Source organism: Cebidichthys violaceus, unplaced genomic scaffold (assembly GCF_023349555.1).
Source record: "Cebidichthys violaceus isolate CVI_PGR_0920_01 unplaced genomic scaffold, fCebVio1.0.p SCAF_2, whole genome shotgun sequence".
Taxonomy (NCBI): Eukaryota; Metazoa; Chordata; class Actinopteri; order Perciformes; family Stichaeidae; genus Cebidichthys; species Cebidichthys violaceus.
Genome location: NW_027176372.1, coordinates 15441961 through 15454415, shown reverse-complemented (window position 1 = coordinate 15454415; position 12455 = coordinate 15441961). Strand labels below are relative to the sequence as shown.

The following is a 12455-nucleotide window of genomic DNA, read 5'->3' as shown; positions in this document are numbered from 1 at the left end:
TATCCACAATACCTTCCTTTTCTTCCTTTTTATTCTTAATTTCTTCCTGTTCTTTTCACCACACACACACACACACACACACACACACACACACACACACACACACACACACACACACACACACACACACACACACACACACCTTCCAAATTCAAGGTATGGGGATTTTGGAAGAGGTGGGTGTCAGAGTGTGCACGTTGTGTTACATAATTAATGATCCATATTAACTTACATCCTCTCTGTCCTGGCTGTGCTACAAACAAAGCTTGCTCATTAACTATTCACTGGATGATTTTGACCAGAGAAATGATTCTGCGTGTGCGGAGTGTGCGCTGACGCTGGACCTCTCAGCCTCAGGAGTCTGATTTCACAGTTGTGAATAAGACATGTGCTGTCTCCACTGGTCATATTTTAACTTAATTGAAGATCCCCTTACATGTATTCAATGGGCTGATGAAGTACCTGTACATCAAAGCCACGGTTGATGGGGATGGCTCCAAGCTGCACATTTACAACATGCTTTTAACATAGAGATTATAAAGATTGTATAGGAAGCAAAGTAGTCACAGTGCATGCAGAGTTGCAGGTAGCAGAAAACAATAACAAACAATGTGCCTTTCATTATAAGTTCTCCGCCCGTTTCTTTTGTTTTAGATGAAGATGAAAGAACATAATGTTGCTATGTATAGGACACAGAATTCTGTGCAAGAAATCATCGGTTTTAACTTGTTGTTAATATTCAAGAATATAGCCTGTGATGTATGAACATGGCCAAAAGAGTGAAGGTAAAATGTGTTTATTTTCACATCACTGTAATCTATATTGTTATTATGAAAAAATGAAAAGCCACAAAGTCCATATAATTTTCAACATACCTGTTTATAAAAAAAAAACAAATTATTAGTCCCTTTGACTTTTTTAATTTGACCAAAAAGAGTTCACTGAGCCAAATATTTCTCAAAATATCACGGTGCCTTGCCGATGATGAGGATGCTCATGAGGAAGACCATGATAAAGAAGATCCACATGAAGAATCTGTCCATCACCTTAGCAATCTTCTTCCATTCTGCCCCTTTGGCACATGTGGCCCTCTGCTCTCGGAAACAGTTGGCGATATATTCAACATTGCGCACCAGCTTGGTGTCCACACCAGGGAAGCCACTGCAGAATACACAGGGGCCAAAGGTAACAGTGGGGCCTTGAGGTGAAGGCTTTTTGTCTTCAGGGCAGCAGGGGACCTTCTGGTCTTCTTTACAGCAGTCAACGGTTGGGATTTTCCCATTAGAGCCTTCATATTTCCCATGTGCAAAGCTGCAGAAATGGCTCCTCTCTTCTCTGGTGATGTGGTGCTGGGCTTTCACTCTGGGATGGTGTTGTGGCTTGGGGGTCTGAGGTCTGGGGTATTTGTGACCCTGATTGTCCTGTGGACTACTGTGGCTCCCTGGTTTACCATTCGCATGAATATGGGATTTGAGGTGCTGGTGACGTATGTCTTCCTGGGGGAAGTGAGAAGACGAAGAAGAAGAAGAAGAAGAAGAAGAAGAAGAAGAAGAAGAAGAGGAGGAGGCAGAAGCACAGTTCTCGCCCACCTCATAAACAAAGAAAATTTTGGACATGTAGTCAATGATGAGGACTTTTGCCCAGTGGGGGACTGGTTTGGCCTCTGCACCACAGAAGTGGATGTTCATGATGAAGATGGTGAGAGATGTGGAGGCTGTGACCATGGTCATAGTGGCAATATAGTACTTCCCTGTGTAACAGAGAGGAACAAAAACAGACAGGAGTTTGCTCTTAGAACTACAAAAATAGGTTTTGTTCCTTTTGTTGTCTATGGAGATTTCACTCAAATATAAAGCCGTGCTAGCAGCTCTATGAGGCTGTATCATAGACTGTACACAGTATGTAGGCTGTACTTACACAGGCAGGAATGAAAGTCACTATAATGGTTATAAAGATGCCAGTCACACCTGCTTTATCACAATCCTAAACAAGCACACTCTTACCTATGAGGGGCACACTCTCGGACGGAGGCATGCTCTCTGCCACCATCAGCTGGAACACAGTGAGAGCCAGAAGAACGGTCACTCCGAGGGAAACCTTCTCCCCAGAGTCTGCAGGCAGGTAGAAACCCAACGGAGCCAAGAAGGAGATGAGGAAGCAGGGGAGGAGGAGGTTGAAGATGTAAAAGGAGGAGCGGCGCTGCAGGAGCACCGTATAGGTGATGTCTGGGTACGGATCAGAGCAACAGCCGTACATGATGACGTTCTTGGTGGCCGGCATCCCGTGGCACTCCCACTCCACATTTTCCACAAAGTCTGACAGGTCACCACTGTCCATGCCCATAATGATGTCTACCTAGAATTAAGGTAATGGATGAGTAGATTATAGAGGGGCACACAGCCAGCTCCATCCACTGACATTATCCAAGAAAAGGCAAATTCAGCGGCTGTATCTACACACATATGCATGACCACAGAAAGAGGAAAGAGTAAATGTGTGTCTCATCTCTTTTTCAAGCCGGCCAGTCTCAGTTACCCCCACCTAAAAGTGACCTGATAACTTTAGATAATACAGATCATCATCATCCTGGTGGATAACAAGTGTGTCCTGGTTTTTCTACAAACCTGGTTGCCATTGTAGGTCCATGAACCAAAAGTCAGGTTACATTCCTGGCTGTCAAAGGGGAAGTAGGAGACGTCCACCACACAGGAGCTCTTGGTGATGGCAGGAGCATCCCAGGTTATCTCTCCATTGTAGCGCAGTCTCACGTTGGTGTCCATCGGCCCTGAGAAGTCATCGTCAGCTCTGGAGGAGGAAAAGTCGACACAAATTGACAGGTCATGTGATTTTTGGTCAAATGGTGTTTACTGTACGTTGTATTCTTTCGACACTGTTTAACACACCTTTACACTCTAATACGAGCCAATGCAACAGTCTTGCAATAAAACCTACATTTAAGAAGTGTGTGATATTCAGGCTGCAGCCTCAAAAATTGATTCCACACTGTGATCTCTGATACAATTATTTCAAGATTTTTGTACTGGACTCCATTAGCTCCTGGTAACTCAGTATGTATGGACATACACAGTTTGTGCATTGCAAATATTACTTGACTGTGGCCACTTTAATACAGATTCATTACAATGTTATACTTATATTATATATTTTATGACATGATATATAAAACTAGTGTTCTATGCTACAAAAGCCAACATAAATGTTCGGTATGTATAACGTTGAAAAATGTATGGTTATGAACAAATATATAATGCATATTCTTATTTCTTCCGTTATGGCTCATTTTATTTAATTTGAAACATTTACTCAGTTTTAATATTTTCAAATTGTATTTTGTCTGCAGTCATAATTTCTGAAGATTATTACTGCAAAAGTGTCAAGATAATCTTACAATTATTGAGATTATTAGTGAGATGTCTTGGTTAATGTTAGTATGGCTGTGGATAAGGTCCCAAGAGTAAATGTGCATAATCTTGCCTCTTGCTGTAATTACTAACATGATGTCACCGTAACACACGTCTCCATAACATTTTGAAATAAGAATTTGATGAAACCTGCAACATAGGGCCCTATCAAAACAGGAAGATCAGAAAATGAGTGCGTGTGACGTACGGGCGTACTTGTTATAGAGGACAAGGTCGGGCCTCCACACAAGGCTGCTGGGAATGTGGATCACCTCCAGTCCGTCATAGTCCTCTTTATCCCACTTCAGGTAAGCATCATGCCACGTCTGCCTGATCCACAGGTAAGCAATCAGCACCTGGTTCCTCTCATCCTTTAACACACACACGTACGCACACGCACACCAGAAGAATGAGAACAGACACACACATACCTACAAACACACAATGGATGCAGCAGCTTAAAGAGAGATCCTCTTGGTCTCCTTCTCATTTCTCCGCTGCTCATTAACTCTCTATGAGCATTTCAAGGGGTTTAGATTATCACAGCTGAAATCCAGACCTGTCTGTCAATATCAGGTGGATGAGCAGAGACGCTGGTGGGTCTGGGTGGCTTTGGTATCGCTGCCAGAGCTTCACTGAAGCGAACCAATGAAAACATAAAGGTTTTGTCTAATAGGAAACTCGAACACACACACACACACACACACACACACACACACACACACACACACACACACACACACACACACACACACACTCCAACCCCTCACTCTAGTCTTCTCAAACATGACAAACTAAAACCAGGTCCCACAGAGACGTAACATTCAGTTGGAGGGCTGTTTTCTCTCTTCAACCACACACATCCAAACACACGTGCACAACACAAGTGCTAATTCACTGTGGGCTGACACAGCAATGAACCTGAACAGAAACCTGAGCCAGCTGAGTAACAGTAAGCCCGGTCCGCACAATAGTCTGCCTGTCATTAAAACACATCTGCATCAACAACTCATCCTCTGGCGACCACTGTCTTAGTAATAATGAAAACAGAGTACAAATGTAATCCAAGTTCAAACATTTTTATGTTTTGGTCAGTGGTCAGAGTATCTATGATGTCAGTAGTTGCAAAGTTCACATCTTCAAGGCTTATGATTAGGTAGTTTTACAGTATGCAGGGGTGCAATGTGACTAATTCATATGATTGTGACTGGTGCTGTAATGACGAATGAGCTTAGTAATTACTGAAAATAGTCCCAAGTTAGCCATCAAAACGATATAAAAAAATATCTCTTGGTCTTTAATGAGAATTTAGTGTGCATGATAGATCCATCTGCGGAGGTACAATATTGGAGAGATCATTTTACAGATTTTTCAATTAAATAAAGTTGTTGGGGACGTTCATGTTGTCTGGTTTGAAGACAACATGACACAAGTCATTAATATGCTACCATAAAATCATAAATAATGGTTAAATAAAGAATAAGAACTATACATAAACTGAGCACGTTAGTAATTAGATTTGAGGATCTTGCCGGCGAGCTACCCACCATGTCTTTGATCTGAGAGAGGGTGATCTGTAAGGTGACGTTGAGGGCTCGGTCTGTGTCCTCAACAGGCCGCAGAGCGCTGGAATAATTCTCCATCAAATCATTCAGAAGCTTGTGGGCATAGTGACCCTGAGCTGAGTGAGCCACTGGAGGGGGAAAGATGTGGTCATCAGTGAATTACAAGTTTTTGATAATAAAAAAAAATGTTAATATAGTATTTTGCAATGGTACTTCTGGATGGAGACCATGACAACTCACTTAGTTTAATCAGTACTTTCCTTCACATTGTTCTAATTGTGCCAATGATTGCTCTTTTCTCAATGCCATCCATGTTTAGGCCATAAATTATATATGACGAAATATTTTTACATTATTTTATTATTAAAAAGTGTACTATAAATAATATATTTAGTTTTTGTTGGGCCATTCCAATCCCCCCAAGTGAATCCTTAATAGAAAGCCACACAAACAATGTGGAAACTGTTTTAATGGGGTTTAGGCCTTTATAATAAAAATACAAACATCTATTTTATAAGCTTCTTAGATCGTTTAGTTAAATAGCTTGAAAGTAACGTGAAAAATTCAACATCAACGTAACTGCTCTCAATTTGAAAGTCACAGCGGTTTGTGCGTTATTATGCACACAGCAATGCATTTAACATTAATAAACATTGTGCGCTCCTTGTTAAGCCTCCGTGTCAAAAACAGGACAATCCCTCTAAGTAATTAACAGCAGCATATAGATCATTTTTTTTATGCAAGCAGGAGCGTGTGACTCACCTTCAGGAAGCAGCATCGCCAGACAAATTATTGGAATCATGTTGAGCATTTCTTAACACCTCCAAGAAGAATAAAAAGGTAACTGTGACCAGCGAGCTAGCAGCCCTTTGGCTTCATCCCCTGACAGGCCGTCATGGTGCCCGTTCAACCCCAGTTGAACTCAGTAGCAGATAGCAGGGCACCATTTCATCTGGCCGTCTTCGCGGTCAGACCAGCTCTTACTGCTTGGCAGGGGAGGCAGCATGTCTGTCCGCTTACTGAGACACGGAATAAAACTCCGGCTATCACATAGCAGCAGCACACAGAGAGAAACAGGATGCCCACGAATCATCGCCTCACCACACACTGGGCTATTCAGCTGTCAATCAAACGGATGCAACTAGGTGAGCTGCTGGCCTGCTCCTTCAACATACAGCCAAAACCAGGAAGGGAAAAACAATCATACAAACAATCCATCAAGTGGTGCTTGGTTAATATTATGGCTGGTTCTTTGGATGTGGACATGGTGTCTTTTATGCATTAAAAGTTGCAAATATCTTTTTTTGTTGAAGACGCTCCACAGGAAACAAAGGTCAGTACATCAATAATAATAATAGATGGTTGAAGAGATATGCCAGCATCTAGGTGGAAGGATACAAAAGAAGCTTTTGTCAATCAGGATACCTGGGAAACCTGAGGCTGGATTACTGTGCAGTGCTGTCCAGTTAAATCCACTCATACTGTCCCTGAGGTCCTTCGAGGGATCTACGCTACATACTGCTGGTGAATAGCAGACGTAAACACACCAACAGCAGCTTTTCTCCCTTTTGGTGCGAGCACGGATGCTGAAATGCAGTGTTCAGATTATTGCCAGATATTGTTGAGAGGTTCAGCACGGAACAACATGCCACCAGGCAGGCCATCTGTTATTGTGCTCATTCTCAGCACGCCGCACTATAAGCAAGGTGGTCTGAACATTATGAGAAGTGCCTGTATCACTTCCCTGTTGACGTTTCAAATGCTACAAAAAAAAAAAGAAAAAAGAAAAAAAGAATTGAGCTTGCTCAACCAGGAATAATATGCAACTGCAGTGCAATACTTCTGTACAAGTCCAAAGTACTATTGTACAGAAAGGCACATAATCCATTCCACAGTGCACAGTCGTCATAAATTGGCTCGCTTGCTCCATTTTCACTGGCAACATAATTCCCTGTAGGATCAATTTCTGTTGGTCTTGGAAGTTTTCTGCCTCACCCTAGTTTTTATTCAAATCTATTCACAGCCAAACATCAAAGAGCATAAAGTGTTTCTGATATTTATAAATATTGTGACTGGGTTACACTTACAAGAAACTGACTGTGATATATTGACTGAACATTATATTGTTGTCGGGTAGTTTCTTGTTGCTGCTTGTAGGAGGAAAATTATTCCAGTTGAGAGAAGTCACAGAGAGGACAGAGGGCGGTTTAATTTACACAGACTTTAATATCTTTATTTACAGATTAATCATTTTGACATATTTATCTGTTGGCGTAGTTAAGATGATGCAATACTTTTCAAACTCATTTTGAACTATTTTTCCATCCAGACCCGGGACAGGTTGTATTACGGCCAAACACGTTTATCTTTGTTGGTTTTCTTTCAGTTTAAAAACAAGAATCCAAATGTATTCCTGCAGGAGGCCAAAAGCAAATAAAAAAAAAAAAAAAAAAACTGTGGGGAAAGGGACAGGTGAAGTAAGCCATGTCAAGAACAGGTGTGGGGATCGGAGCTTTGGGTTCGTCAGACAGCTGAAGTGGGGAAACATGGCATGAAAATGGGAATGGCTACTATGTGAACACCTCGGTGACACTTAATGAGCTGGTTCCTGAACAGGGAACAAGCCTCTTAAACACTGCGTCTGTATAACTCCATGTTTGCTACCCGGTGCACTATATTTACTTTATCACAAATTGATTTGAATGTCCACATTTTACCATTCACATAGTGCCCTCCAAAACTCCCAGTGATGGGACGAGATAATGACTCATAAGGGCCCCAAAATTTAAGTTTTAATAGTCAATTTAGAGTACCCTCAAAAAGTTGATTGTGATGACTGATCAAGTAATGTTTGACACCACACAAAAGAATTACAAGAGATACCAATTAATAAATGTGTTTGGTCTAGGAGTCGGCTCAATCCCTGTTTAGAAAACCGGCAGAAAAAAGTGTAAAAATCATAGTCGGGTCCAAAAGAGCCTCTTTGAAATGCTTGACTTGCTCCTATAAAAAGGTTTTCACAAATGAAAGTAAATGCACTGCATAGGCAAGGATAAGCCGCCGACAGCCGCTTCTTGGACACAGCCAGAAAAAGCTGGGAGAGTGGCGGGCATGGGCGGGGCTTAAGTCTGACATTTGCTTCAAAAGGGGGTGAAGATGTGGTTTAAGTTCTGATTGTAGCAATGAGTGGAATGTTGAATGAACTTAGAGAAACCAGAGATAAGAGCTCACAGAGCGACTGATTGGAGTGTTGTACAGCAGAGGTGATGATCGGGAGATGCCACACAGAGGGGATAAAGGTGTGTGTGTGTGTGTGTGTGTGTGTGTGTGTGTGTGTGTGTGTGTGTGTGTGTGTGTGTGTGTGGGGGGGGGGGGGTGCAACTGGGGAAAAGACACCTTGAGACACCAGGAATTCAGAAGAGAGAGGGTGTGTATGTGTGAGGAGGGGGGGAGGGGGTAGGGATCAAGAGGAAGATGAAGAAGGTGTCAAGATTCAGTTACTGAGCAGTAGCTCTGTCGCCGTCTCCACATCCCAGGATTTCGACGACAACGCCACTATTACTGCATTCTGGGAAGAGAAACATTCAGAAACACAGTTTTAGTCTTCAGCGGAGTTCGGCAGTGCAATGCACAGCGGGGAAGATAAGTTGAGAGATACTTACTTTTTCAAAGCCCATGGCACAGAGTTTGTCTATTTTGCGCGTGTACTCCGGACTTGAGACGGGAGCGCCTGCATAGACATGAGACCAGAGCCTCGCTGTCTGTTTGAACATCTCTGGGTTCTGCTTGTACTGTGTGAGGAAAAACAAAAAGTAGGTTAGTTTGCAAGGGACTCATCAGCCACCGCCAACTACTGACACATTGTGCTTTTCTACTTCGTTCAGATCCCCGAGCACATATGTGCATATGAGCAGAAGTGCACTAATCATCCATCAATACTATTGCCTATGTGTGGCTCCACAATAGATTGCCAATAATAGAATTTTCAGCACGATTTTGAGGCTACTGAGACATTTAGAGCCAGAGAACTAGTAGAGCTGCAGACAGTCATTTCTGCCCAGTGTTGCCCAGCAGTCTGTCCAGCTGTGAACCGTGTTGAAAAACACAAACATCTGCTCATGTGTGCTTCATTGGGATGTGGGTTGGTAAGCGATAGATGACACAAGGATTAGTGGTAGTATGTAGGTGTAATAATGTGTTCAATAAAGTGGGATCATCTTCTCAATAAGGAAAGCAAGCGGAGGCAAACAGCTCACTGCCTACACATAAAACCTTCACTTTACTACCACTGCCCTGAATATTACTCATGTAACAATTAACTGCTGTGCAGCCCAAACAGAAGCATAAAGCATCAACCCGAAGTCATACACATGTTAACCGGACATAAATATCTCAACAAACAAATCTACCCGACAGTTAACATCAGAATGCCAATCAAGACCATTTCCTCTGGTAGCATCTGATCATTTATCTTTTAATCATATCACTTTTCCAGTGATAGTCAGTGAACATGAGCGGGTGCAAGTTACAAAACACAATAGATTAACGGGCACCCCTATATTTTCCTGAGCTACTTATCATATTTATGATCATAGTTAAGATTTCAAAATGTATAATAACATTTAGTATATCTATACTGTTTGTCACGTAGATGATGAAATCTGCTAAACAGTCATTTGTCAGAAAAATATAGTTGTCCCCCTAATTTATTGTATTCAAGATACAAAGCACCACAACAAATAAGCAATTGTTCCTTGGGATTAGCATTTAATGTCCACCTAGTTCTCATGGGAACCTGTCGATAGTATTTTGATATGTCCTGCCGACAGGGTTGGATGGGTGAGGTGCTTTTCATGAGCGATGTCCTGGATTAGAAGCCTGCCTTGCACAAATCCTTCCTGTATGTCTTCACTTCCTATTGTGAATTTAAGGCAAGAATGTAAAAAAGGTTCAAAACACCAGTCTGAGGCTGCAGCGTATCGGTTAATCTTGCGACTGTTTCACAAGTAATATTTTGTCCATAAAAAATTAAAATAAAACCTGTAATCCCCATCACAATGTCTTTGGGACCCTTAATAATATTCAATATACTTCAATGTAAGAGCAAGAATAGCAGCCAAATCTCACATTTGAGAAGCTGAAACTATCCAAATTGTTGAATGCTTTAAATGATCAGTAGATAATAAGAATAGTTACCAATTAATTGTCTGTTAAATATATAAATTAGTGAAATAATCATCCAGTTGTTTGCAAATTCCTAGAAAATATCTAGTGTCAGATGGAAGTGAGTACAATACGATACACATGTGTTGCTCTGCTTGAAAAATTAGAGATACATGTCCAAAAGTAAAAACATAAATACACATGCAGACCCACCTGATTGGCTACCACGGCGTCTTGTGGATCATCTGGTTCTGCAGCTGCCAATAAGGCTTGTAGCGACAGGAGGACGGTCCTCAACGTCATAGCTGCTGCCCTGAAACGACAAACAAGAGGAGACTGTTTAGTGCAACACCAAAATAAGGTCAACTATCCTCATTGACCTAAGTGTGTACCCAAAGGTTTCCATTACTGCATGGGATTGGATGGGGAATATGATAATGGGCATATAGTTTGAATACCTTTTACTGAAGTGACCACTCTTTGGGATTAATAACAACAACAACAACTAATGCTTTCCATGTCACCTCATCTATTTAACTCTGTCGTATCTATGATTTATATTCTATCGATGTATCATAATAAGTATGTTTGGATCAGTGCATATTGGGGCTATTTGCATACTTTTAAAATAAACTGTTGACAAATCGGTGGGCAGTAGAAACAGCAACGGCTTTGGCAGGGGACACACCGTCTTACACGACTAGAGAAGTATTTCATGATGGATGTGCAGTGGATGAATTATGTTAGGAATGCTGCCGCACATTCACTCACCACTGGTCTTTGAGAATGTCCAGACATATTGCGCCTGTGACTGAGCTGATGTTGGGATGCCAGATCTTCGTGATGAACCGCACCTGAGAGATTAAATGAAAACGGGACGAGGGAAATCATTTGCGGATTAGTACAGTTAATGGAAAATTTCTAAAAGGCCAAGGTCCTCAAAGAGTAACAGTAATTAATCCCTACCTTTGGTGGATTGAATGGATATGTCTCTGGAATTTTAATTTCTAGTTGATATCTACCTCCTGGAAGAAATGAGAGGGATCACAATTATTCAACAATCGTGACAATCAGGAAATAAAAGTCTAACTGTTAATGCTTTAGGTTGTATGATAAATGATTAAAAGCCTCTTGGAATAGTTAGTTAGTGAGACCTTCTCAAAGATGAAGATGGTGTCAGTGATGCCTAATGTCACAGAACAGATGAGTGCAGCCATGCATACAGGTTACAATGAGCCCCTCACCTTCATACGGTGTGTCAGGTGGCCCCGCTATCTCCCCTTTAAGTTCTGTGAAGTTCTCATCCACCAGATCCACTTTTATCTGGTTTTTGCTCGTCTGAAAGAGTGAAAAGGGCAAAGAACCATTACAACTTCGGCAGACTGCAAAGTGTTAAGCTAGCCTGCTGTCAAACTCAAACCTGCCTATGCAGCAGAAGTTGACACCCCCTCCGCAGCATTAGCCAAAGTTGACCTCAACTTGTTGCACTTACGGATCTACATATATTAGGCCCTCTAACGTAAGTTGGGGTGAATCTATGCAGATGCAGAGGGGCATATGTGAGAGCAAACCTTCACGCGGATCACACCAATCTGTCCTCGCTAACACAGCTAGCTTGGTTACCATAGAAGGCATGCTAAGCTAGCCAGCTACGTTAGCTAACTCTAGCTCTTGATGCCTACATAACCCGGTGAACACTTGCTGCAAACAGCACCGCCTTTAGACGTGACTACCCCGCGGTGGTATAACAATAGCTAGCGTTAGTAGCTGTTCGTGAAGGAGGATGCTCTGCCGTGTCTGACACCGTTAGCTACAGCTAGCTGCTCGGTGATTAGAGAGCTGACAGCCCAGCGACGCGTCACTCACATTCAGCCTCGTTAGTCAAAGAAATAAACACGGAAAGCTGTGACATTAACTGGCAAACGCGACAACCGACCTCTTCGCTCTTGAGCACCTCCTTGAATTCCCGTTTTATCCTCTGAACTGCGATGTTGGCCATGGTTCCCCCGTGTTCCCGTCCCGGTTGGGGCCTCGCCGCCGTCCGACCTGACTAACGCTAGCTAGCTCGTCCTGCCTACAGTAGCTCTGCACTTTTTAGGGACACAACCTCAAAAATTAGCAGCTGCAACGTCGTTCGCCGAGAGCGCCGTCAGTCCCGGTTATCAATCTGATGTTGGGATTTGTCAAAATAGCTGAACGTGCTTCTATCATCTGAAATGTGTCACAACACAATGGTTGGTCTTACTGACAACATTTTAATACCAAACTGCATGCAGTCTGGAGGAGAGCGGGTCATGTGATCTGT

General features: G+C 42.3%; 2 protein-coding genes across 2 annotated transcripts; both read right to left on the bottom strand.

The window, feature by feature from the left end:
* Positions 1 to 684: 684 nt before the first annotated feature.
* On the bottom strand, positions 685 to 6827 carry LOC137875470 (neuronal acetylcholine receptor subunit alpha-9-II). Its single transcript, XM_068714700.1, has 6 exons — positions 5750 to 6827; positions 4970 to 5115; positions 3639 to 3793; positions 2625 to 2805; positions 2004 to 2355; positions 685 to 1750 (listed from the first exon to the last, which is right to left on the bottom strand). The coding sequence occupies exons 1-6, from the start codon at positions 5796 to 5798 to the stop codon at positions 966 to 968; spliced, it is 1668 nt and encodes a 555-aa protein (XP_068570801.1). The 5' UTR covers positions 5799 to 6827; the 3' UTR covers positions 685 to 965.
* Positions 6828 to 7193: 366 nt separating this feature from the next.
* On the bottom strand, positions 7194 to 12428 carry ube2ka (ubiquitin-conjugating enzyme E2Ka (UBC1 homolog, yeast)). Its single transcript, XM_068714701.1, has 7 exons — positions 12087 to 12428; positions 11395 to 11488; positions 11117 to 11175; positions 10922 to 11004; positions 10364 to 10463; positions 8650 to 8778; positions 7194 to 8555 (listed from the first exon to the last, which is right to left on the bottom strand). The coding sequence occupies exons 1-7, from the start codon at positions 12147 to 12149 to the stop codon at positions 8481 to 8483; spliced, it is 603 nt and encodes a 200-aa protein (XP_068570802.1). The 5' UTR covers positions 12150 to 12428; the 3' UTR covers positions 7194 to 8480.
* Between the last annotated feature and the right edge of the window lie 27 nt (positions 12429 to 12455).